This window comes from Myotis brandtii, unplaced genomic scaffold (genome assembly GCF_000412655.1).
Source record: "Myotis brandtii unplaced genomic scaffold, ASM41265v1 scaffold59, whole genome shotgun sequence".
NCBI lineage: Eukaryota > Metazoa > Chordata > Mammalia > Chiroptera > Vespertilionidae > Myotis > Myotis brandtii.
This window is the reverse complement of record NW_005370223.1, coordinates 3,327,977-3,355,657: the sequence shown is the minus strand read 5'-3', so window position 1 is coordinate 3,355,657 and position 27,681 is coordinate 3,327,977. Positions and strand designations below refer to the sequence as shown.

General features: G+C 43.2%; 2 protein-coding genes across 3 annotated transcripts in view; one reads left to right on the top strand and one right to left on the bottom strand.

Moving 5' to 3' along the window:
• STK3 (serine/threonine kinase 3) overlaps positions 1 to 6,190 on the top strand; it is a 189,566-nt gene extending 183,376 nt beyond the window's left edge. Inside the window, exon 11 of the mRNA XM_005879323.2 lies at positions 4,817 to 6,190. Coding sequence (XP_005879385.1) covers positions 4,817 to 4,975 — 159 coding nt within the window. The 3' untranslated portion in view covers positions 4,976 to 6,190. The remainder of the gene's footprint in view (positions 1 to 4,816) is intronic.
• A 13,316-nt stretch (positions 6,191 to 19,506) lies between these two features.
• KCNS2 (potassium voltage-gated channel, modifier subfamily S, member 2) lies at positions 19,507 to 27,646 on the bottom strand. 2 transcript variants are annotated; one of them, XM_005879263.2, is made up of 2 exons: positions 27,599 to 27,626; positions 19,507 to 27,291 (listed from the first exon to the last, which is right to left on the bottom strand). In XM_005879263.2, exon 2 carries the CDS (start codon positions 27,246 to 27,248, stop codon positions 25,815 to 25,817), a length of 1,434 nt encoding a protein of 477 aa, XP_005879325.1. In that variant the 5' UTR covers positions 27,249 to 27,291; positions 27,599 to 27,626; the 3' UTR covers positions 19,507 to 25,814. The 2 variants fall into 2 exon arrangements, with proteins under 2 accessions (XP_005879325.1, XP_005879324.1); XM_005879262.2 differs by having other exon boundaries at positions 19,507 to 27,646.
• Between the last annotated feature and the right edge of the window lie 35 nt (positions 27,647 to 27,681).

Below are 27,681 nucleotides of genomic sequence, written 5' to 3'. Positions count from 1 at the left end.
AGCCTTGAAGCAAGGGTCATTTTTAGCCCTTCCTTCTTTCCGAACCTTCATGATCAGTCAACAAAAGCCCTATCAGTTCTGCATTCAGTCTCTGAAACGCCTCTCTTCTCCATCTTCCACTCTCCTGCCTCGGCCTCCACTCTCACTGGACTGTAAATTCTAACCTGCTGACGGGTCTTCCTTCCTCCATTTCCCAGGGCAATCTATGTTCTACAGCTGCCATTGGAGATATTTTTCTAAAGCTCATTCATGTATGATCATGTCACCATTTGTGCTCAGAATTATCTAGCATTTCTTTTCTGTTGACAGAAAGTTTGCAGCAACATGCCTAAGCCCCACAGCAATCTGCCCGCTCCCTTCCTGCCTCGTCCTCTGGCCCTATGGATCCCTCCCACATCCAAGGATGCCAGGCATTTGTGTGCCTTCTGCTGTTTCTCATCTCAGCTTACTCATTCTTCAGCGAACCAGCTGTTCCTGGGCCTGTATTGCCAGCTAGATTGCAAGCCCTCTGTGGGAGGCAGAGTGATTTATTCATCTCTGAATTGGTGGTGCTTGGTCCATAGAAAATACCAATAAATACTTGATAAACGAGTCACCTGAAGGTCTCTGGCAGTCCAGCTGAAAACAGCTATAAATGTAGCTTATGTGGACGTTGGATTTCCTGTAGCCTCAACCTTACACAGCCATGAATTTGAAGTCAGATTATGAAAACAACATCAACAAAAACACTAGCTTTAGCACTAAAACCATGCTCTAACTTTCCTAAACAGGTTCCGGGTTTCACTCAGAATCTGTTTGTTCTTATTTAATCTAATGCCTTATACTATTATTTAATCAGTTTTCTGGGTCCCAATAGATTAACAAATTTGAAGTAGAGAGAGGGTACAAGCCCAATGATGGCTGTGAAAGGGAGCTGATAGGTTTCCCCCAAATGAAGATAAAAAGCCAAAAAGGAAAGAGAGCATGATTACCTGGCACAGGTTAGTAATCGATAATAATAATCATCCTCAAGGAAAGGGTGTCTTAGGTCCTGTGTCCTCTGCCTTAGAAGGCAGCATATTCCATTAAATGTTTTATTAAAGACTTTCTGTTCAAAAGTTTTATCACTTTAACAACTAAGATTTAGGTACTTCATGAATTTACATACGTGGAACACCCAATTCCCTACCAATTCCCTAACAGTGCCAGATAATGTCTCCAACATCAAAGACCTGTTTTTTTGCAAAATTTACATATTAAAAATATGTCTGTTAGAGGATGAAGTTTTTTCTTATAAGTAGCTTCTTTCCCTGAAGTCAATTTATTATTGTAATATTTTTATAAACTATTGGCAGTTTGCCCCTCTAAAAGTAGTATAAGGTATTTACAAGAATATCTTAATGCAAAAAATTGTTAAGTAATGATAATTGTTTACTTTGTCTGATGTCATTTCTCCTAATCTTAGAGTAACCCATTCCTTTGAGTCATTTATTCTGTATTCCTACTTATCTACCAACCTTCTTGTCATGATGTTTAGCAATATAGTTGAGTAGTTTCTAGTTGTGTGTGTACAATCTCTAAAGTTTAAATATTTTGTAGAATATCAGTATTAGAGACACGAGACTCGTGTATAAAAATCGATAATAAAATAATACATGACTCTAGAATCAAATACTAAATTGTATAATGTGGTTGTGCTGTATAAAATATGAATGTTGTATAGAAATTCAACGATGGGCTGAAATTGAAATAGAAGCGAAGTAGAATGGGATCTGTGTAGACAGCACCCTGGCATGTCTCTCTCAGGGAAACGTGGCTGTGTGTGGTCATTCCTGGCCCTTCACCTCACCGTCACCTGTGTATGCAAGTTTTGAGGTTCCTGTTGGCTTATTCTTTATCCCCACAGGATAAAGTATAAGTACTGACCATAACAGATGCATGACTAATACTTGTATCAAAATTAATGAAAGCATGTAATATCATGCATTATGTGAAACATATATAATAGTAGAACATAATAAACTCCATTGTTTGGGTGATAGATGACTAAAAGGTAACGGCCCCTTTTGCACATACCAGAACTTCGCACACACCAGAGCCAGGAGGCCACTTCAGTCTCCATCCTGGAGCTTCCTTCCGCACACTGTCATTCCTGCGTATTTGGAACTCCTCTTTTGAATTTACTTCAGAGCCTGTAACTCATTCTTTTCAGCATCTCCAGTGGTGAAGACTCTTTTTCACCTGAGAATGGATTTTATTTTTGGAACAAAGAGTCCCTTAGTGCCAGACATAGTGAGTAAAGTGGAGGATCAAGCAGGAAAATGCTGTTTGGGGATAAAATTGACATGTGACTGTAAAGTCATGAGAGTGTTGTCTGGCTTGGCTCATAAAATAACCAAACATAGTGATCTTCTTAAAACAAAAAATAATCTGCGAGTTTCATCATTTTAAGGCCAAGTCTGGATTACTCTCATCGTTTTCCTGCTCCGGAGTTGAACCAGGCTCCCAGAAGTGCAGTCCCTGCAGTGCCTGGCTCTCAGGGCCCCACTGACCCAGGTTCTCTGATGCCCATAGTCCTTCTCAACATGACAAGGCCCCTGCTCACCTGACTCTTGTTCAGGGACCAGCACAATCCTGCTCCCTAAAGAGAACCTTCTCTCCATTGAATTTATAGCGAGGCTCTTTTCTCTTTGTTGGGAATCTGTCTAAGAATCAAATGATCCTGGCTGCTGTGGCTCAGTTGGTTGGGTATCCTCCCATGCACTGAAAGGTTGCTGGTTCCATTCCTGGCCAGGGCACATGCCCAGGCTCAATCCCCAGTTGGGGCATGCAGGAGGCAGCCGACGGCTGTTTCGCTCTCACGCCAATGTTTCTCCCCCTCTCCCTTCCTCTTTCTCTACAAATTAATTTTTGAAATATTTTTTAAAAAGAGAGTTTTCCTAGTAGATACTACCTAAGTATCCCTTTAAAAATATAAATTAAATAAGAATTACAGTTGCTCTCCCCAGGAAAATACACACGTGAACATGCAGGATTTTGCACATGAGAAGTTGATTCCTGGACTTGAGTTAAGAACCTTTCACTGTAATTTGTACCACACACAATAGGGTTTAATTTTATAGGATCTTGCATCAATCCCTAAATGTTTATAGTTGCTAATCTTCCCCTTCCCTTCCAACTAATTTGTAAGTTTCCTAAGGCAAGGAAATAGTTTGGAACTCATTTGCTTTCCCTATAGTATTAGAACCTACCAGGATGTTGAGTATGTAATAGCATTCTGTAAATCATTATGGTTGAACAGATTTTTTAAACCACCTGCCTGCCACCATTGCTTTAAGAGTCAGTTTCTTTAAAAAAAAAAAAAACAGAAAGTTTTACATGTTTTTAAATGTTAATAAAATAAAAGCACAAGTGTTCAGTTATTTATCTCAGGGCATCTCATAACCCCTGAGATGACACCCCCAAAAGATGTGCTCAGGAGATAATCTTTTACTGTTTTGATGTATAAAGTTTAGGATGCCACAGATCCTGATATAGAACACATTTTAACCACAATACACATGTGACGTAAGACCTCTCCTACTGCTCCACAGAAAACCAGCAAAGCATGTGCTAGTGTTGTCCCCAGAGGCCGTCATGATCAAACTAAACCATTACAGTCAAACTACATCATTTAGTCCAGCAACTTTTCAACCAGTGTGCCGCAAGAATTTTTAAAACATGCAATACCTATTTAGTCAGGAGCACTGACCTCTTTTCCGTTAGGCTGTCAAATAAAAAAAAGACAACCGCCAACACAACAATAGCCGTTCAGTGTGAATGAATCAAAATTATACCTATTTTTTTTATCAGATTAGCAAAAAGTATATTTTTTGGTGTGCTGAAGAATTTTAGTAATTAGTTTATATGTGACATGAGATGAAAAAGGTTGAAAATCACTAATTTAGTCAAATATTATTATTGTAACTGTAACATATACAATGAAAATCTGACAGGCACTTCATTTTCAAATTGGCCCATGTCAGAACTTACATGATACTTACCATGTTGGGGATATTTCTTTTTTTATTTTTATTGATTTTAGAGAGGGGGAGAGGGAGAAGGGAGAGAGAAACATCAATTTGTTGTTCCACTTATTCATGTTCATTGGTTGATTCTTGTATGTGCCCTGATCAGGGATCAAACCCGCAGTCTTGGCATACCTCAGCTGGGTAACCACCTGAGCTACCCAGGAAGGGCAGATTTTGGATCTTTTGAATCATAAATTAAAAATCCTATTTTATAAAAATGCTTGGGATAAAATTATCAATAATTTTTTTTAATTAACTTTCAGAGTGCTTAAAATTTAAGCATTTTGGTAAAATGCAGGATAGACAGCTAATTTAACTTGTATTCCATTTGGTCACAATCTTGCATCAATCCCTAAATGGGTGGTGTCTGCAAGTGTTCATGATCGTCTTTGCACTCCATACTGGCCAGGGTGTGAGCCATTAGAGTGCATTTATATGGAGCATGACCTGAAAGTCTATTTGTTGGTAGTGGTGGATTTGTCTTTCTGCCTTTTTTAAAACAGATATATTTACCAGGTTATTTTTCTCATTTGCTCTTTTTTAAAAACAGTGTTTTTTTTATTATTCTGTTGCAAATTCCTTGAGGTTCTTGCAAGATGTGGCTCCTTGATTCTTCATGGAAGGAATTCCTGTTGTGATTATTGAACCATATTTCAAAGATAATGTAAAGAGTTTGCTGAGATAGTTATGCTAAAACTCATTAGATTTTAATATATTCTAGTAGAAAATCTTACTATATTCATATCTTCATTGTTTCCTATGTCCAGTTAAAAAACCTGAGTTTAGAAGAACTGCAGACGCGGTTGAAAGCCCTGGACCCCATGATGGAGCGGGAAATCGAAGAGCTCCGCCAGAGATACACCGCGAAACGGCAGCCCATTCTGGACGCCATGGATGCGAAGAAAAGAAGGCAGCAAAACTTCTGAGTCTAGTTTCTTCTCTGTTTGTTTCTATAACTATTCTGGAGACCAAGAAACCACTAAGAATTGAAGGAATAGTATGATTTCTTTTTAATTCCTAAGATCTGCTCTACAACTAGGCAATGGTCAAAAACTGATTAGTACCTACCCAGGTAACGTTCCAAAAGGCACAGTTTACAACTGTACCCATTCTGTTTTCATTTTTAAACGATGAAAACAGCAGACATGTAGTCTTCTCTGTATCTGTCAGCTGCATAACAGCACTAAAACTGTTATAAAATGAAGGCTGGGTTTAGAGACCTTGAAAATCCAAAGCTATTGTTTAATTATACAGCACTGAAGGGCTTTATGTTACTACATTCTTTATTCTTATCTAGTAGCCTATTTATTATATCCCCTTAGGTAAACTTATTTATTTATGGCATTTCACTTTTTTTTTTTTTTTTTTTTTTTTTTAAGGACAAGATCGGATAGCTTTGGTGAAGGTAGGGAAGTATTAATAGATAATAATATTCAACCAAATTATACTCTAAGCAGGGAGCTATGGGGTACATTCCTTGATTTCCAGGATAGTTTTCCAATAGAAGCAAAGCAATAATAACAATAGTACCTAAATGGGCCAGGCATTTTTTATACTGAAGCAATAATTCCATTTTTACCTCCTGAAATTTTTAACTTTTTAATTCTTAATATTTGGTACAAATAGAAATATATATATTTAGGTCAGACAGAGTTATAATGTTTAAAACCAAAGAAATCAATGGAATCCTTGCACAGAAAAAGTGCGATAAATATTTTAAATCCTTAAGACAAATGTAATTTCTTAAAATTGTTGTATGTGTTACGTGTAGGTCTGATAGCTGAACTGTGTCAAACTATAATAAGCTCATCAAATTTATTTCTGTGAAAATACGCTCAATTGTCACAGGACCTTTTTGTTGATTTCATTTATTTTCTGGGAATTGGTAAACATCATGTGCCTGATGATAACAAAATAGCAAAAACATTTGCACTGAACTGTGCAAGCCTTGGGGAGTGAAAAAAGAATAAAATCATTAAAAAGAAACTCATTCTAAGCTGAATAAACATTTTCGTGATTGAACTGGGACCAGTCATTTCCAAAGCTACATCTAGCCATCTTGACAGGTTTTTTTGTGTGTGTGTTTTTAATTACTATGTGTAAGTCATAAAGACAAATAAATTTTACTGTGACACCCAGCACATTTCATCTCTGTATGTTTTTTTCTTTTTTTAAAAATCATCACTGGGATTCTCTTTTCCAGGGAAGGAAGATATATTATTAGGACAGGCAAGATTACTTGGTGAAAACAACCCTGAAACTTCAGTGGTTTTAATATAACACAGGTCATTTCTCTCTTGTGCTCCATGCCCATCCCAGGTTGGCCAGGCGCCCTCTCCTGTCACACCCCAGGAGCTGCTGATGGAGCACCCCCCTCTACAACTGCAGCAAGGGAAGGAGCACTGACAAGTCTCCCACTAGCTCCACCCAGCAGTGAGTCATGGCCACTCCTAATTTCCTGGGAGCAGGGAAATGCAACCTTACCGTGTGCTTTTCGGGCAAGAGGCGGGAAATGCTGGCAAGTTCACTAGTGACAGCCACAGAAGGTATTTCACCTCTGAAAAGCGCCTACTCTTTTTAGGAATGGCATTTGCACCCTAGGTAATGCCTTGGAGTAATATTGCTCTCTGTCGAGTTCTTACAGATAGTAAATTATATGTATAATTGGATATAAATTAAAAGATTTTAAAATAGTGGTATTGAAAATTTTATAAAGGTTCGTAAGAATGAAACTGAATTTATAAATACGCTTCAGCTACATCTTTATGGAATCTGTTTAGGACAGTCAGATTTAGTCAATCAACTCAAATACCATATCTTTTTTCCCCTTTTTAATTGCTAATATCTTGCCTAATTTGATGGAATCAAATGACTAATTTGCTATCACCAAAGTAAAACCACCTACATGAACTGACAAGAAACCTATGAAGATGATTTCTCCCCAGTTTACTAAATTAGAAAATGTATGCAAGGAGACTTGACTTGGGGAGGTAAACACACAATACAGTGCACAGATGATGTGGAATTGTGCACCTGAAACCCAATGATTTTGTTAATCGGTGTCACCCCAATAAAAAAAGAAAGAAAATTTATGCAAATTAACTCAATAAGGCCTGTTAACCACTCAGTCTCAATAAAAGTCCTCCTGTTAATAGTAAATATAAATGTTACAATCACATTACGATTTTTGTATAAATAGACTTTATTTCCTGTTGTTATATTTATGTGTGTTTTTTTAAATACGCACACATTTTAGCAAATTAAGAACAATGGGCATTGTTTAATTTTAGAGCCTTAGGAAGCTTCAGATCATTTTAGGATAGATAATCTGTTTTAAATGTTTTCCTGTCTTCTCACCTTCTATCCTCCACCAATCAGAAAAAAAATGGAATTTAACATTAAGTTTTGAGGAACCAAAAACCATGAAAGAAACCCTCAAGTGTAAGTAAGCCTTGATGAATCATGATGTTTAGGTAAGAGAGTTTTCAATTAATTTTAATGAGTTTAAGAAGCAGCCTCTTCAAGAAGGGAGAACTCAGAGGAGCCACAGATGCAGCCCAGAGCTTACTGTGGGGCTCAGTGGGGAGAGGGGAGGAATCGGGCTGTGGCTGGCACTCCCTTCGGCCGGAAAGAGCATTCCTGCAGGAGTGGGCAGTACCAACTGCTGCTGAGCCCAGTGAGCTGGATAGGGACAAAGCACGGGCACAGCCACAGTTGTCTGGCAATTGACATTCCCGACAGAAACAAAGCCATGGAGCCTGGTGCCTTCCTTGGTCTCCCAGAGCTCCCCTTCCTTTGTGTCAGGTTGCAGAGCACATCATCTGCAAACCTGAGAACTGGTACTAAAGAAACACTCCCAGGGCGAGGGGCTCACTCTGCTAGTAATCCCAGGGCCATGGAGGTCTGCTGGTTGCCATTGCTGGGAAGGCAAAGCAACAAAGGCACCTAAATATTCCATTGACAGCTCAAGATAGCTCATCCAAACAGAAAATCAATAAAGAAATAGGCTTAAATGACATGTTTGACCAAATGGATATAATTGACACAGAGCCTTTCATCCCAGAGCATCAGATTTTACATTTTTCTCCAGCGCATATAGAACATTCTCAAGGATAGAATGTTGGTCACAAAACTAGCCTCAACAAATTCAAGGAGGTTGAAATCATATCAAGCCTATTCTCTAACCACAATGCTTTGAAATTAGAAATCAACTGCAAAAAGAAGAAGTTTTCAAAATACAAATATGTAGAGATTAAACAACCTACTACTAAAAAATGACTGGATCAAAGAAGAAAGAAAAAGTGAGATTAAAAGATATAGAGACAAATGAGAATGACATACCAAAACTTCTGGGATGCAGTGAAAGCAGTAATAAGAGGGAAGTCTATATCACTACAGGTCTATCTCAAGAACCAAGAAAAATCTCAAGTAAACAACCTAACATTACATCTTAAAGAACTAGAAAAAGAAGAACAAAGCAGCCCCAAATCAGAAGAAGAAAGGAAATAATAAAAATTAGAGCAAAATTAAATGAAATAGAGAACAAAAAAAATTAATACAACAAAGAGCTGGTTCTTGGAAAAGATTAATATTGACAAACCCCTGGCTAAACTCACTAAGGAAAAAAGACAAAAGACTCACATAAACAAAATTAGAAATGAAAGACAAGGTACCATAGACATCATAAATACAAAAGATCATACTAGAATACTATGAAAGACCATATGGCACCAGATTCAATAACCTAGAAGAAATGGATAAGTTCCTAGAAATATATAACCTTCCTAGACTGAATCATGAAGAATTAGAAAAACTAAATAGACTGATCAATAGTGGAAAAATTGAAACAACCATAAAAAATAAAAGTCCAGGACAAGATGGCATCATTAGTAAATTATACTGAACATTCAAAGAAGATTGGATACCTATACCAATCTTCCAAAAAATTGAAGAAGAGGCAATACTTCCTAACACATTGTATGAGGCTAATATAACCCTGATATCAAAACCAGGCAAGGATAACACACACAAAAAAGCAAACTGTAGACCAGTATTTCTGATGAATACAGATGCAGAAATCCTAAACAAAATACTAGGAAATCGAATACAGCAAGACATTTTTTAAAAAAACAACACATCACAATCAAGTGTTTATTCAGGGGCAACATATGCAAATCGATCAGTGTAATACCCTACATTAACAAAACAAAGGATAAAAGTCAATGATCTTAACAAATGCAGAAAAAGCATTTTATAAGATACAACATCCATTTGTGATTAAAACATTCAAATAGGTATGAAAGGAAAGTACCTCAACATAATAAATACCCTATTTAACAAGCACTCAGCTAATATCAGACTCTACACTGAAAAACTGAAAGCTTTTCCTTTAAAATCAAGAACAAGACAAGGATGTCCACTCTCACCACTCTTACTCAGCATAGTACTTGGAAATACTAGCCAGAACAATCAGGCAAGAGAAAGAAAGAAAGGCACCCAAATTGGGAAGAAAGAAGTAACTCACTTTTTGTAGTCGACATGATTCTGTATATAGGAAACCCTAAAGACTCCACCAAAACACTATTAGAAACAATAAACAAATATAATAAAGTTGCAGGATACAAAATCAATGTACAAAAATTCACTGCATTTCTATACTAACAATGAAATTTCAGAAAAGGAAATAAAAAGAAATTCCTTTTGCAATTGCAACAAAAAGATAAAATACCTAAAAATAAAGTTAACAAAGGATGTGAAGAACCTATAATAGTATACTGGAAACTACAAAGCATTATTAAAAGAGTGAAAAAGACACAATGAAATGGAAAGATATTCCACGTTGATGGGTTGGAAGAATCAACATAGTTAAAATGTCCATATTACGCAAAGCAATATATAGATTTAATGCAATCCCCATCAAAATCCCAATGACATTTTTTAAAGAAATAGAATAAAAAATCATCAGATTTGTATGGAAGCACAAAAGACTCGAATAGCCAAAGCAATCCTAAGGAAAAAGAATGAAGTCAGATGAGTCACACTCCTTGACTTCAAATTATACTACAGAGCTACAATAATCAAACAGCATGGGTATAGGCAGAAAAACAGATACACAGACCAATGGAACCAAATTGAGAGCCCAGAAATAAAACCATATGTATATGGGCAACTAATTTTTGACTAAGGGGCCAAAAACATACAATGGGAAAAAGAAAGCCTCTTCGATAACAGGTGCTGGAAAATTGTAAAGCTACATGCAAAAAAATGAAACCAGATTACAATTTGTACCCATGTACAAAAATTATTCAAATGGATCAAAGACCTAAATATATCTAAAACAATAAGTTACATAGAAGAAAACGTAACTAAATTTATGGACCTTGGTCTTAGAGAAGATTTTATGAATTTGACCCCAAAGGCAAGGGAAGTAAAGGCAAAAATAAATGAATGTGCCTGGCTGGAGTGGCTTAGTTGGTTGAGTGTTGCTCCATGCACTGAAAAGTTGCTAGTTTGATTCCTGGTCAGGGAACATACCTGAGTTGCGGGTTTGAACCCAGTCGGGGAGCATACGGAAGGCAGCAGATGAACGTTTCTCACATCAGTGTTTCTCTCTCTCTCTCTCTCTCTCTCTCCCTCTCTCTCTCTAAATATCAATGGAAAAATATCCTCAGTTGAGAATTAACAACAACAACAAAGGCAACCAACTGAATGGGAGAAGATATCTGTAAACAACAGCTCCAACAAGGGGTTAATATCCAAAATATATAAAGAACTCGTACAACTCAACACCAAACAACCCAATTTAAAAATGGGCAGAGGACTAGAGTAGATGCTCTCCCAAGAAGACATACAAATAGGTGACAGATCTATGAAAAGATGTTCAACCTCACTAGCTATTAGGGAAATGCAAATCAAAACTATAATGAGATACCACCTCACACCGGTTAGAATGGCTATAATCGACAAGACAATAACAAGTGTTGGAGAGGTTACGGAGAAAAAAGAATGCTCATTCACTGTTGGTAAGAATGTAAACTGTTACAGCTACTATGGCAAACAGTATGGAGGGTCCTTAAAAAATTAAGAATCCAGTTACCATATGATCCAGAAATCCCTCTTTGGGTATCTACCAAAAAAAAAATTGAAAACATTTATTTGCAAAGATATTCACACCCCTATGTTCTTTGCTGCATTATTCACCATAGCCAAGATAGGGAAATAGCCAGTGTTTCCATATAGATGATTGGATAAAGAAGAGGTGGTACATATACACTATGAAATACTACTCAGCCATAAGAAAAGATGAAATACTGCTATTTGTGATAATATGGATGGACCTTGAGAATATTATGCTAAGTGAAATCAGTCAGAAAAAGCTAAGAACCATATGATTTCACTCATCTGTGGGCTATAAAACTGAAACTCATAGACACAGACAACAATATGGTCGTCACTAGAGGGAAGCAGGATGGAGGGTAGTAAAGGGCAGAGGGGGCCAAATATATGTGACAGAAGATGACTTGACTATGGGTGGTGGGCACACAGTGCAATATACAGATCCTGTATCATCGAAACGTACACTTGAATCCTGTATAATCTCTTAACCAATGTCACTCCAATAAATTTAATAAAAAAAATAAATTCAAGCTGAGTAGAAAAAGAAGAAGAAGCCTCATTATTTTAACCTTGGTTGCTGAGAATGTTCCCAAAATAGGTATGTATTTTCTGCACACCCCCATTCTTCAATAAATATAGTATTGTAGCTGTGATTGGAGCTAATGAGTGAGGGTTTCATCTTGCTGAAAAAACAGCATGGTTGAATATGTTGTTCTGTAAATGAAAAAGTTTTTTTCCTTTGATTTAATGAACTTTGATGACTTAACAGTTTCTACAATATACTTAGCTTATTTTAGCATAAATAGTTTTACGTTCAAAATTTGAGCTAATTTTGCCAGTATATACCGGAGAACAATATGTATTAATTTGGGACACTTACTGTGTGTCAGACACATATATTATTTACATGCTTTTGTATTTCTTTCCTTTGCTTATTTATGGAATCACATACCCAAGGTTTAAAATTACTCTCTACTCCCTGAAGGATGTGTAGGTTCTCTAATGGAAATTATATAATATATATAATTATATAATATATTAATAAGATGTTTTTGACTTAGAGGAAATCTTTCCAAATTACTGACACCTTAGCATTTAATAAGAATGCTACTTTACTTTCCTAGCCTGTATGTTAAAAGATTGATGATTAAAATAAATCCTGATAGCACTAATGCTACCACATTCTAAATAGAACATCAATTTAAAAAATTGGAGTTATATTGTATTACGAAGCTATTATTAGGCACTGGTGTTAATTAGGCATTTCATCGAGATGCTGTTTTGGAGTACTAGATGCTCTCTTTTTTACCCCAAAGTGCAGGAGTCTGGGGTCTAATTAAAGAACCATATTTTGTCCTGTTTGGCAATGTGATCAGATCTGGACCCAGGGTGCTTGTGTACTTTAGTTGGGTAGTCGATGCCACTGACTGGTGGCCTGTCCTCCAGGGAGTCAGTCCCCTTCTCGCTATGTCACATCCACAGAAAACACCTTCAGCCTCAGCCGACCATTTCCCTGAGTCACAGAAAGACCCCACGAGAGAAAGCTAATGGCCGACTCAGAGCTTCCCCCAGCCCAGAAGAGCAGCTCCTCCTGTTCTCACACTGGGCTGTCATTATCCAGGCCCCCTGCCACCATTCTTCCCACTCGAGTAAGCTCCTTCAATTAAAATGCTGATCTTGGGGTCACTCTTCTATTCACTGAACTTCACCCACCAAGTTCAGACTGAACTCTGCCTCCTGGCATTCCAGACCCAACTGACATGACCTTATCTCACATTATTGCCTTATTATTGTCCCTTCTTCCGCCAGCTTAACTGCTTCCAAACTCAGTTACAATTATGTATCTGGTTACTGGATTATAAGACTCCTGCAAGCAGGGACTTGGTGTTTATCCATCTTGTTCCTCCACAGTGCTGACCAGGATAGTAAATGTAATTGGTAGTAAATAAAGTTTCATTGAATGAAGTTAGCTCAAACGACACAATTGACATCGTTAATCATACAAGCTAATCTGTCTCCTCACATCCAGATAATCACAATAACCACAGTAATAATATCAAGTAGGATTTTAGCATCTAAGCCTGCGCTTTTGATATAGTATCTCAGATCTTCACAACAAGATGCAGTCTTTTCCTCAGAGAAGAAAGGATCAGAGAGATTAAATGAGGTTACCAAGCTAATCAATACCAGCATGAACTTTCAGCTCCCAGTTTGAATGTTTCCAAAACTGTTGCTTTTTCTGCTGGACCACATTGCCTGATAAACACGGGAGGTCTGGCTTTAGAATGTTAGTGTTGCTAAGCCCGCCTGCTGATCTGTCTTAGAAGGCGACGCTTTTCCATTTAAATTTAGGAGAGGATCATTGTTAGCAGATTTGTACCTTTTCTCCATTTCAGTGGAACCTGCATTTTCTGAAATGGCATCCTTTCTACCTGTAAGGGGGCGGGGGGGTGGGGGGGAGCAGGGTGAATTTACTTGTGTCCAAGATGAGTTATAAAAGAAAAGATTTTTTTCTTTCATTATTAGGATATATTTGGCATCTTTTGCCTGGAAAGCTTTCTTTTTTTAAGTAAAATATGTTCTATTCTCTCCCTTACCAGAATCTGTCTTTGATCATGAGTACTTTAGAGAATTGTTACTTAGCACAGTGGAAAGTGCTTGGCCTTAGAAGCCACATTTCCTGGGTTCAAATCCTTCACACTCTTGTTGCCCTGGGCAAGAATAACCGTTCAGCTCATCTATTTTTCTTTTTCTTTTTTTAAAAATCTGTAATAATGCAGCAGTTGTGATGGTCATCTATTTATATATATAAAAGCCTAAGCGACCGGAACGACCAGTCCCTATTTTAGGGATATCATTTTTTGTTTTTTTTAAATATATTTTATTGATTTTTTTTACAGAGAGGAAGGAAGAGGGATAGAGAGCTAGAAACATCAATGAGAGAGAAACATTGATCAGTTGCCTCCTGCACACCCCCCACTGGGGATGTGCCCGTAACCAAGGTACATGCCCCTGACTGGAATCGAACCTGGGACCCTTCAGTCCGCAGGCCGAGGCTCCATCCACCAAGCCAAACCGGTTAGGGCTGGGGATATTGTTAAGGTTACCATCACCCCATTAGTGAAGACACATCAGGAAATTTCAAATTTATGCCCCTAAAGTTTTGTTTCACCAAAGCATTCTTTTTTTAAAAAATATATATTTTTTTTTATTGATTTTTTACAGAGAGGAAGGGAGAGGGATAGAGAGTTAGAAACATCCATGAGAGAGAAACATCCATCAGCTGCCTCCTGCACACCCCCTACTGGGGATGTGCCCACAACCAAGGTACATGCCCTTGACCGGAATCGAACCTGGGACTCTTCAGTCCACAGGCCGACGCTCTAGCCACTGAGCCAAACTGGCCAGGGCTCACCAAAGCATTCTTGGTCCTAATAAATATGAGTCATGTAATTGACTGGGCTTCCCAATTTGCTTTGGTCCCAGAAAGCTCAAAATCAAATTTCTGGTTAATAAATAGCTTTATAGGGTTTTATGATCTGCATTCATTCCCCTGATCCTATATTTATAAAATCTGAAAAGATTTTTAAATAGAAAGTAAATATCTGGAGGCATAAGTCCTTGCATTGCAGAGGTGGGGCGCCTTCTCTCTGCCAAGGGCCATTTGGGTATTTATAACATCATTCGCTTCATATCATTCACTTAATATAAATTTATGTTGCTATGAAAAAAGTTCCTGGATTTATTGAATTCTGAGTCCCTCCTGCAGTTGCCTGGGCAGGGCCAGGCCAAATGATTTTTTGGGTCTTATATGGCCTGCGGGCCGGGTATTCGCCACCCCTGGTTTAAAGGATCTGGTTCCTTGTCATGTATGATTCTTCCATCCTCTCCTAGGGTTCTTGTGTCTGTCAAATGAGCTAATATGTGTCCAGGGGATTTGTTGTTCTGGTCCTGAACCTAGAACCCTGCTGGAATCTTCCCCATGTGAGTGTTACCACCCGGAGGAAAGGGGGCTCCAGGGTATGAGGCTCCTGAGACTGGGGTCACCCCGTCCTTCCTCCTGGGAATGAGCTAAGGTAGGGAACACCAGGATGCCCTTGGCCCCCAGCCACCTGTTCCAATCACATCTACACAAACACTGATTCAGGCTGACCAGGCCTCCTCCAGCCCCAGGTCAGCCAACAGGTCAGAATCCCTCAAAGAGCCTATTGACCTCTCGTCCATGTTTATTGTTCTATTCATGAGCCACTTCACAGACTGAATGCAAAGGGAAGGATATGAAGGAAATAAATGGAGGGGCAGCAAAGAGAAATGGGTTTTCTTGGCATGATAGCAATCACGATTGTAACCAAAAATTACAAAACAGTGTCATACCCGACATTTCCTCGATAGAAAAACAAGTTCATTCCATTGTATGAGAAAGCACTAAAAACTGATGAGTTTTAAATTTTTTCTAGTGGAAAATCCAGGGCCTGCAACTAGTTGTGTTTTAAATTTTTAGAGAATTTTCCAAGGTGAACTGTAATTAATTGAGTGGAAGCTAAATAAAACCTGATGCTAAAGCGCTCAGCTTTCAAACACTTTCCCTCTAATGTTCCTGTGAACGCGAGCGTGCTGGTGGGGGCAGCGCCGCAGCTGTGTTCCTTCCCATCTTTCCCATGACAGCTTTCGTTCCTATTTAAAAAGGAAAGATTCTAAGCAAAAATATTCAAATGAGAAGACAGAACAGCACTTGCAACCCAAGTCTTTGATGATAAAAAGCAAGCTGCACCGAGGAATCTGAAGTGGAGAACTGTTTCGTTATTAATGAATCTGTGCAAATCCCTGGGTTCGTTCTCTGCTGACCTTTCGTAATGTTGAGAGAAGTCTGTTTTAAAGGCACACCGGCTGATGACCGTAAATCCGTTTACATGCTTAGAATGTGGTCTTTGAAAATTATACCTGATATCAATGGACTAGTGAGCCTGGGCCTTGACAAGTTTCAGCAAGGCTTTTTGATTTTCAGGTTAAATTAATTGCTTTAACAAGTTCAGTAGTGACTTGGGATATGATTCACATTTGGGGTTTTTTGTGGTTTTTTTAATGTGTGTTTTGCTTTTTTCCGAGAGAGAGGAAGAGAGAGGCATAGGGAGAAATATCATTGATCAGCTGTCTCCTGCATGCCCCCTCCTGGTGATGGAGCCCACAGCCCTGACCAGGAGTCAAACCAGCAACCTCTTGGTTCTTGGATCAACGCTTAACCCCTGAGCTACACCAGCTGGGCTGATTCAGATTTTGAATCTGACAGGCAATCACTTAAGTCCAAACAATGCTTTTCAAGTTCTTAATACAAATTTATTTCAATTTCACATAAATCCGATGGATTGCTAGTTTCTTACTCTTGTTCAATGAATCCTGAAGTCTTGCTGGGTCCCTTGACCTTTATCCAAAGTAATGACAGCAAATATATACAATACATACAAATACTATATATACAATATATACGAGTATATACAGTAGATACAAATATAGACAATCTTTGTCTAGAGTAGCTATTTCCAATTTGGCTGAAAGGCAACAACAGCTTCTTCTGGCAGAAAAGGCCTACCCTTACTCTGTACAATGTAAAGCAAATTCTTTATATATTGAGATTTTTATAAAAGAACAAGAAAGAGACACATGCACATGCATGCATACTCACACATACCCAGACACACACCAGCTCCTGAGGCGCCATTTGAGACACCTTTTCACCCAATGACACATGTGAAAGTATTGGGAGCTTAGGGCACACAGAGAAATCCTTCCACTCGACCTGCCTAATAGTGCCTCTTAGTTGATTTCTGCCTCTTGGTTCCTTTCCTGCCTTGTTTGTGGAGGCTGGCTCTCTAGTCTCTTCAATGCGTGACATCTGCACATCCCAGTTTCCAGGCATCAAGCTCATCCCTGAAATATCAACACAAGCACGTCCTTGGGCGCAGGCTCAGAGCACCCTGCTGGATGAGAGCTCCGTGACATTTGCATATTCCCGTGGGGAGGTGGAAAGGTCAGGTAAATGCCAAGGTCAGGAGGATACCTTGATCTGACTGGGATTTTTATTTTATTTTTTAACATGAGAAGGATTTTTTGAAAATGAGGTTGTTACTGGACAATCCGTGATCTCATGTTTTAAAATTGGCAAATTACATCGTAATATATTGAAATGTCTTAAATCGTTTGTCCCCAGGTTCCTGGCAGAGTGAGGGCACCAGCCCAGGAAACTTCAGGGACTGCATTGATCCCACCAGCTCCTCCCTCCAGAAGCAGCCCTCACATCCCAGACCTGAGCGGCCTGAAGAAAGCTGCTGCCTCCTCTCCAGCCAGCAGCACCGAAGCCCAGGGACCCCCTGGGTTCTGTGCACTGCGGGTTCCCTCCTGGCCCCCTCGTGTTCCACAAAACGAAATGCAGGCTGCGACCCCGTGGTGGTGGCCTTTGTCATCGCTGATCCTGAGCCCCGGATTACAGGGCGGCCCTCCGGCAGTCAGCCCCAGCCGGCCGACCTGCAGAGTTTGCCAGGAAAATGCATACAAAGCCCTCAGATCAAAAGTGAGTCGTGCCAGCTCTCCTCGTAGGAAATGGTTAGATGGGTGTCTGACTGCTAACACCTCAGTTCTTTTCCTAGGAGGTCTGAAAATAGCTCGGAGTTCTTTAAATGTCTGGGGATGTAGGCGGCGAACGCGTTTTGAGTGGAAAAAACCTCCCTGAGGTCCCCCAATTCTGTTCCTACCATATTCCCCCAGTGCCGGCCTCATACCACAGCCCCCGAAGCCCAGAGGTAATGCAGTGCTGGGCAGGCCACGGGTCTCTCTAAGAGACAGTCTGTCTCCCTGGACAGCTGGTAAGCCCGGTCACCCAGCATTTCTGGCCCTTGGTGCTGTCAACTCTGTGTGTCCCTGGTTATAATTCTCTTATGTCCCTAAGGCCTGTCCCTGGTTACCCCATTGACAGGCAACTTGTACCTAAAGGAGCCCTTTTCTCTGTCTTCAGCCTCAATGGGCCCATACACACTTTTCAGTTCCTCAGCTGTGACCGTCCTGTCTGCACTGTAGTCAACATAAGCACCACAAGAGCTGAGGGAGTCGCAGTCAGCCTGGGGCACAGGAAGGGGAGAGAACAGCCTGGAAGGGGCTGTAGAGGATGGATTGGATGGGGGAACCTGGGCATGACTCTGTTGGAAATGAACAAAACATGAGTTAACAAGGACTGAAGTGCGGTGGGAGCCTTGAGAATCCGATACAAAGGGACCAATGTGTGGATCTTGCAAAGAAAGCATTGATAAAATGAGGAGAGTGCGAGGACTGCCGGGATGTCCCCGACACAGTTTCTCCGCGAGGGTCTGAAAACCACTTGTATCCAAATCACCTGGGAGCTTTCCGAGAGTGCGGGTCCCTGGGGCCACCCCAAGAGTCTGGCTTTATTAATGGACTGGTGCCCAGAAATCTACACCTTAATCTCCCCAGATGATTTCAATACACAATCAAGTGGCTATGACGTCTGTACTGCCTAAGGGCTATGAGTGATACCTTTTAATTTATTTTCATTTATTTCCCTATGTCTGATATGGTTCTTGGCAACTAGTCAGCTGCCAAGAAATGATTGCAATGGCGAGTAAATGGAGAGGATTCAAAGATGGCTGACATTTCAGCCTGAGTGGCTGAAGCACTGTGGTCCCATTCACAGAAGTGACGGAGAAGAGCAAGTCTGGGGTGAAGGTAAGTCTGTTCTTAGACATGGTGACTTCCAAACGCACATGGGTCATGTGTGTGGGGCTCGGGAGTGACGTGGGGTCAGACAAGGAGACACATGCGTCATTTGCATACCAGTTGAGGCTATGACTTGGGTGAAGGGTGCTGCAGGCTGCTAAGGACAGAAGTTCAGGGAAAATGCGTGATGAAGAGGGTTGGGAGGACCAAGACCCAGGGGGGATGTGAGAGGGGAAGCAGGGCCCAGGGGAGAACCAGCACTGTGCCGTGTCCAAAGATCAGAGAGGAGGGAATACAAAGAGTTTAGAGATTGGTCCGTCGGGTCTAAGAGTTTGGGGGAACTTGAGAACTGAGGAAGGGCCACTGGATTTGCTTTTAGGAAGTGGGAAAGCACCGGTGATCTTCAAGAGAGTAGTGTGAAAAGAGTGGTAGGAACAGAGCGGCCACACAGGTAAAATAAGGAAATGGGTAAAGAGGAAAGCTGAGGCCACCAGCAGAGATCACCCACCAGGGATTTCTCAGGGGAAAGTGAGAAATAGGATATTGGGCCAACAGAGAAAAGCCAAGCCTTGGACCTCACTCGTCCCTACAACTAGCCCATGTTTCTTCTGTTTCTCTCTGTACCTTCCTGGGCCACCTCACTCATGGTCTCATCTCCATCGCTCAGTTGATGATCTGGTCCCAGGCTTCCCTCTGCCCTCCACACACCTCTGTCTGTGTCCCCCAGGCATGTAGGCAACACTGCTCAGTCTTGGGAAGGGGAGCCAAGTGTTCCCCGTCTCTCTTTGTAGCACCACCATCCACCCATCCACCCAGTCACCAGTTAAGTCAGAAACCCAAAGGCCTATCCCAGGACTCCCTCTTCCTCATCTCCACATCTGGTTGGTTGGTGATGGAGCCTAGAGAGTCTGTCTCCTTGGCAACTGGCTCTGCCCCTTCCTCTCCAGCCCACTCCCTTCTATTCAACCTGCACTATGGCAATGACCTCAAATAGGTCTGCTGGCCTCCCCTTCGCCTCCAAGCTGCTGCCAGAGTCACGTTCCACAGGCATTAATGTGGTCAGGGTGTTCCACCCAGTGACAAAGAAAGAAGCCCGAGCCCTGTCCGTGGCTTTTCTCCGGACGGTGTGAGCCCTGCTTCTTTTCAGCCACACTGCCTTACATGTGCCTCACACATGCTGGCCTGCCTGGGCCTCCTGGTCTTTGCCTGTGTAGGTCCCTGTTCGTGAAGGTGTCTTCCCTTTCTCTTCCCTCCATCTCTCTGTTCCTAACCCTAATTAACACCACCCATGCCTGGCCAACACCTGGTCCTCTTTCTGTTTATAACCCAGAAGTCTCATCTTCAAGAGGAAGCATTTCCCCTTCCTTTCCTTGTGTCCTTCCTGCCCTCTTCATCCAAAAGGCTTTGAGTAGTCTCCGTATATCTGTTCTACCAGACTGTGCATCCTTCGCTGGTGAGGGAGTTTGGGGTGGCAGGTAGAGAGGGTGGAAGTTGACTCCAGCAGTAGCTACCTCCCAGGAGGCCTCTGGCGGGTGTTACTGAAAATAAAATGAATTCAACAAAAGACCTAAAATAACTTCGCTAAACATACTCTCTTATTCTCCCCACATTATTGTCTCATTTCCCTTCATTGCTCTCTGCCTTTTCTTTTATTCACGCTGTCCTTCTGCGCCCTCTTTTCTCTTTCCTGGCTTCTTCCTTCTCCCTTTAACTTCTGTAGGAGCTCGCCCCAGCTCTGGGCACAGCTGCCCTCTTTCCTCCTTGTTGTACCTCTTTCCCCTTGGCCTTGTCTTTGAGGCTTTACGTCTATATTCTAAGAGCATCGGCGTGTCACCTGCAGACACTGTCATTGCTTTGGAGAACTTATCCAGGAAGATGGTGATATTGACAAGTGAGGTCACAGAAGGAGGAAAACGTGCAGATTTTCAGACCAACTGGCTGTGACACCCAGCTAAGGTCCTTGGGTAGAGACGCCAGACAAAAGTCCTCCTAAAAAGAATAGGAGATCATGACCATGTGAGTGCAGTGTTTAAGTTCTTCCCTCAGGACGAGATGTTTGTTTTTCCTTTAAAGATGCATCCTGGCCCAAAATATCCCTGAACATCCATGTATACCCGGTGGAGGGAGGAGATGCGCTCGACCCCACTTGGTGGCAACCTCATGTGCCCCCTCGGGCTGCACAGAGGCCCCATGCTGCCCTTTCTCAGCGGCTGTGAGACCAGGGACAGAGTTAACACAGGTCACTGTGCCCTTCTGCTGATTACGCAGAGCAGACACCTGCAGATGCCAGTCCTCAGTGAGAATTAAGTTTGCGATGGGAAAGACCCAGCTGACGTCGTGCACTTATGGGGCCCTGGTTGGGGCCTAATAACCTCTTGGGAACAGGGGTGGGGACCCTCCAGTCCTTACTAAGGGAACAAACACAAATAGACGAAGTGCTCGTCCTGCAGCCAAATGGGATCAATGTGACTTTCCTCTCTAATAATATTTAGTAACAGGATCTTGGATTAGGTGTAAATGGTCTAAAGCCCAAAGGAGACCCTCGTTGATTGTTTTAAAACTATTCCCCTGGCACAGGCACCAGCCCAAGCCTTTCTCTGGTATCGTTGTCCCTGAAACTGGTGTCTGTGTGGTTGGCTATTGAAGAGAGAAATGGAAGCCAGCAGGTTGTGTGTGAGCAGCCCCTCTGCTCTGCTTACAGATACATTGTGGATTCGGGATCTGCTCGCTGCTGTAATGAGGATGTAGAGACATGCAGAAATTCTGTTTTACATGGAGATGTGAACTGGGTGGGGCTTTAAGGATGAGCTCATCCAAGCTTCTCATTTGGCAGCAATGGGATCTAAGGCTCTGAGAGGCCAAGTGATGCCCTAAGGTCACAGAATGGAAGGCCTGAGCGGGAGTAGAGCCAGTTAGCCAGCGATCTTCCCACAGATTCGCCGTGGCCTCTGGAATGGCTCAGAGTCTAAGTCGCTAGTGGGTTAAGTAGGTGCTGAGGGCTGGTTCTGTGTATCCACCAGCATCACCCACACCAAACCAGCCAGGACACTCAAGTTACCCAGTGCCCAAATTACTGTCAGGAAGGTGCCAGGGCAGCAGGGGGAATGGCACCCAGGGGGGCGGGGCTGTCCCTGGCAGGCCCCTCTCTGGTGCTGAGCAAGGCAGTGGGGGTGCGTTTCACACAGGCTCTAAGAATAAGTGACCGTTCCTTCTACAAAGCGGCATCGTGGCTCTAGATCCTGGCAAAAAATGGGGGCCCAGCTCCCTGTGCCTGCAAAGAGTGAATAACAGCTCCTCCTTCCCAACCAGTGCTCACAAGGCCCAGCCTTTCTCAGGAAGCCAGTCCCCTGCGTTGAACGTCCTTGTGTTTGCCACTCCGTATGTAACTGAAGTGCCTTATGGAAGCATAAATCACTTTTTTCTATTTAATCTGCATACTCAGAGATGGAGTCCCAAGTGTGTGTTCCTCCTCACCGAGTCCAGGCACGGAGCCTGAAGTAAGTCATCAGATACGACGGAGCAGCGGCCACGTCAATGCGTGCACAGTGGTACGTTAATGAGTGTTCAAACCAACATGGCAAAGGCAGTGTTCTCAATTTTTAAATTACAACTCTGCGACAAGTCATGCTGTTAAAACATACAAGAAATACCAGTTAGCCTTCAAGGAGATAACACACAAGCCCGTACAGATCACTGCTATCCCAAAGTGCGTAACAGATCATTTTCTCTGAAATGAGGCAAGAATTAGCAGGTAGTTCAATTATTTGGGGACTAAGAGAAGTAGAAATAACAAATCCAAATATTAAACACCAATTACTACCCCAGGAGCTACAAATCGGCTTGGCATTACAACATGCCCCTCCTCAGTAGCAAACCCAGGAAATGTGGGGGTTTGGCAGAAACACAAACCTATAAGGAATATGTGTCTACACAATGAAGACATAGTATCACTTCCCAAACAGCACTTTCAAAATGCTCATCACATACATTGTGAGAAAAGCCTGGCGTGTACATTCCCCACAACAGCATTGAAAAGAACAACTTCCAAATGTCGGGAGGGAAGCTGCTGTCAAGCCAGCAGCTGGGGTAAGTGGTCGGAAGCTTCTGCTGTGGCCCCAAAGGAGGTTTGTGGGTCAGTCTGACAGCCTGGTGGCCAATGACGTCATTTCATAGGCATATTCTTAACTCCAGGAACAGAGCAGAGAATCACCCTGACCCTCCCAGATTAGCTCCAGGGAGCAGAAGATGGCTGTGTAAGATGTTGTCTAGCAAGATCCATTAAAGCCCAGTTGGGAGCACCTGGGACCTTCACACCTTGGTGGTACCCGCGGGGAGAGGAAGGTTATTCATTCCAGGCTCACAGTTCAGTCTCCATCCTTAGTGGGAATCACCTCATGTCCAAGCCAGCTGAGTTGTTCTCTCTCCCTCTTATCTGAAACCATCACTTGGAGAACTCAATGCTATTAGGACAGTCTCATGCTCAAAAGTGACTGAAATTCCAGGATGGGCAAAGTAAAATTTTATACAAGAATGTCTATGTACAAGAGGTTAAAAAGACAGTCTCTAAAGCACTTTGGGATTCCCCTAATGAAAGGCACCAGATTAATGCAAGTCATTACCAAAATGAAAAGTCAAGTATTCCAGCTTTCACATCTGCCAAGAGTGACCACGATGGGTATCTCTTTTGTGGTGGTAAAGCCCGCCTGTTTAGAAAAATACTCATGAGAGCGACTGAGCTCCTCTGCCTCCTACTTTTCACAAACTTTATGGTCAGTGACAATAGCAACCACGCTCAGTGACCTGAGACCACCCGTTTTGGCAAACTGAAGAGTCCTCACAAGTTTGTAGCATCAATTTCCTTCAGTGCAGCTAAGGCTGATTTTGTAAATTCTCTGCCTTCCAGTGCTGGAAACATCAGCCCAAGCCAAATACTCCATGTGTAGATTCTGAAAAATAACCCTGCTCTTCCAACTGGGTGGCCCATTGCCCCTAAGTCATCTCACCATTTCCTGCTTCTGAGAAACAGATGGAGATGGTAGACCATCAGGCACCAGGACATGGTCACCGCCCCACCCGCCACAAAGCTCGTCTGATGGAAGGATTTGAACTGGGGACTCAAGGGCACATGTGACTAGTGCATTCATCCAACAAATCACCTGGACCGTAGTATCCATAGCAACTACAAGTACACAAAACCTTCTGACAAGATCCTCACCACACTCCCATGAGGTATTCATTACTTTCAACTAAGACACAAAATGGATCTGCTCAGGGAAGGCCCAAGCTGTGGATAAAACACCTGCCTAACTCCATGCTTAGACTCCTGGATTTTGCAGCCTTTCCAAAGACCGAACCATAATGAAAGCCAACTGTAAAACCATCTGATTACCTAGAAGATAATGGAGAACTATCTTACACAGGGGCCCAGGTTCCCCTTCACAATGTTATATGCCAATTAACAGGAAGAGGAGGAGGAGGACGAGGAGGAGGAGAGGGAGAAGGAAGGCATTTTGGAGAAAGAAAGAGCTCTCAGCCTTCAACACAAATTTAGAAGTTTAAAGGCCTTTTAAATAGCATTGCGCTTTTCAAGACATTTACAATTGTTTATGAGAGTAGCAATGTTTTGTTTTACAGCTCTTTTCCTTTTTCTGTCCTCTACCCACCCTCCTCCAACAAAAGGCAGTTGAAATGGAAATAGGAATTGTAGTATTTCCATCCTGGGTAAACAACACAGCTTTCATGCATTTCTGTATTTTGAGTACACACTTCCATGCCACCAGATTTCCATGTCATAACAAGGAAATTACAGCATTGCATGTAGCATACTATATCCTAGAAGCAAAATTACCTAAGTAAACTCTGCTTGGGAATAAAAGGGCCCTCATTTTACAAGCTTGCAGAACAGGCAACAAGATTTCTAAACTACTGGCCTTGCTAGCAACCCAACAATGTTCCTCAGGGAAACAACACAACGGTAAACCTCTTTTTAGTGGAAAAAGACAATTCGACCTTATTTCTAAACATTTTAAAAAATAAATACTTCAAAAACATGCTAATATCTAAGACGCAGCAAAGTTTGGTCAAATGGGCTAGACCAGGAACCTCAGCCAGAAATAAATGCCTGCACGGTCACCCTAGGAAAGACAGAGGCCCGCCTTTGAAAAGTCTGCAAGCATCCTACAATCTGGCCTATGTTTAGTTGAAGCCCCTGTCCCTAAAGCAGCTGTTCTAGGGAAAAAATTTCTATCTTCACTACATGTTTAACAGAGTAACATTCTCTAAAGAGCAACATTTAAGAGATGAACATCAACGCACAGTGTTCTAAAGGTGACCAGGTACCCATGCAAGTCCCAGAGCTACGATCATTCATAACACAACTCACAGACTTGCATTGGGCATGTGCTTAACTTCACATTCTCTTTGTTTTGAAAGCAATGAATTAAAAAAACTGAGATTTTGTTTTCATGTGACGTGAGCAAAATCCCGTCATATCCTTGCTGACCCCATAGATGTGTTTCCACTGGACAGACATGTAGGGGCTTTTTGTACAGATCTCACATGACAACCTTAGAAAAAGAGCACAGAAACCTCACAGACAGTACTGGACCACGAGCACTCGAGAACACGGTGAACAGAAAAGTTAGCATTCTGGGGGGTATTCGTCCAGCAGAAAGGCGAACATGTTATGCCCGTGATGCCAACACCAGTGAGTGTCATTTCACTGAAAGGCGCGAAGGCATGGTGCCAGGCACACCACCCTCTAAAAATGATTCTAACTACTGTAGAAGCAACCTGGATGCAATGCCCATGCATCTCTCCCCTCTGGGGCTGGCCATACTCCTTATGCCACAACCCCAAGGTGCCTGGACTGTGCCAGAGGCCCGAGAGGCAGCTCAACAACGTGGATTTGAGGACAAGTCCTCCCTGCTACTGTAGGGAATCATTTAAACTTAATTCACTTGGCGAGCTCCTGCTCATGTTTGTCAGGCTCGCCATGAGGGATTTAACTTTATGGGCATAGTAGTCCCTTAAATTGACAGAAGGGACCTCCTTCATCCCATCTCCAAAGTCACAGCTGCGCATAGCACTCTCAAGCTGCTTTTGGCGCCGATAAAAGTGGGAGAACTTGTTGAAGATCAAGGTGATGGGCAGTACCACCACTAGGATGCCCGCCAGGATGCAGGCAGAGGCGGTCAGCTTCCCTGCTGTGGTTCCCGGGACCACGTCCCCATACCCCACGGTGGTCATACTGACGGTGGCCCACCACCAGCAGGCGGGGATGGTGGCCAGGCCCTCGTTCTCCTCCTTTTCGATGGTGTAGGCCACCACGGAGAAAATGGAAATCCCCACGGAGAGGTAGAGCAAAAGCAGCCCGACTTCTTTGTAGCTGTATTTCAGGGTGGCCCCCAGGGAGCGGAGGCCAGTGGAGTGCCTGGCCAGCTTTAAGATGCGGAAAATCCGCATCAACCTCAGGACCTGGGCCACTCTGCCCAAGTTGGCCAAGGTAGGCGTGCTCTCCACCACCAGGTTCACCACCAGAGTGATGTAAAAGGGGACGATGGACATGAGGTCGATAAGGTTGAGGGCGTTCTTGAAAAACTTGAGGAAGTCAGGGGCCACTGCGAACCTGGCCAGCAGCTCAAACGTGAACCAGGCGATGCCGAAGTGCTCCACGATTTCGAACCGGGGGTCCTCGCCAGGGTTGCCCTGACTGTCGGGGATCTGGAAGTCCGGCAGGCTGTTGAGGCACATGGTGATGATGGACCCCAACACCACCAGGATGGACAGGATGCTGAAGACCCGGCTCAGCACCGAGTAGCCGGGGTTGTCCAGCGCCAGCCACAGCCGCCGCCGGAAGCTGCCCAGGGGCTGCCCCTCGAACTTGGAGGCGTCATTGTAGAAGGCCAGGATCTCGTCGAAGGACGACGACGTGCTCTCCTGGTCGCTCTGCTCCTCCCACTTCTCCTGCGCCGGCTCCACTTTGCGGCCGTGGTAGCTGTAGCTGCAGCAGGAGTCGATGAAGAACTCGTTGATGCCCCAGTACTCGATCTCCTGGCTGAAGGAGAAGACGCACAGCTCGGCCATGACGTGCAGCCGGCCCGTGTGGTAGAAGTGCAGCACGTAGGGGAAGAGCTCGGGGTTGCGGTCGAAGTAGAACTCGCGCTGGACGTCGTCGTAGTCGTCGCAGAGCTCGAGGATGGCCTCGCGCGAGTGGCAGAGCAGCAGGCGGCCCAGGCGGGTCTCCGGGAAGCGCAGCAGCGTGTGCGAGCGCAGACGCCTCTTGAAGCCCCCGACGTTGATGCGGATGTCTCCGTCCTCGACGTTGGCCTCCGACACGTCCCACAGGCTCCGGCGGGTCATGTTGGAGACGCCCAGCCTCCGGCACCGAGCCCGGGCGCTACACCTGGAAGCGGGGGGAACCGCATCGGATGAGCGCGGGGTGCTCAGGGTCTGGGCGCCCTTCTCTTCTTTCCCCCCCATCTCTGGCGGGCCCAGTCCTCTCCAGGTGGGTGTCTGGGTGCTGAAGGGCACGGGGATGGGAGGAGTGGGTCTGTGTGGCTTGGCCCCCTCCAAGGAAAGGCTGGAGGCGGGGTACGTTTCCACTAGCATGGCCGCGCCTCCACCCCCATCCAGGGGGTCCTGTCGGTCCCTCTACTCCTGCAGGAGTCACGCCCCCGCGGCTCTACGAGAAAAGGGGGCTGCGAGCTGACCTTGCCCGTGGGCGGGCCGAGGAGACGTCCCCGCCCGCTCGCCGCAGACAGGCGGGACCCGAGCTGGGATGCGCACGGGCAGG

Coding starts and splice junctions, on each gene's coding strand:
- KCNS2 (XM_005879262.2), bottom strand. CDS start 27,497: ATGCTAGTGGAAACGTACCCCGCCTCCAGCCTTTCCTTGGAGGGGGCC.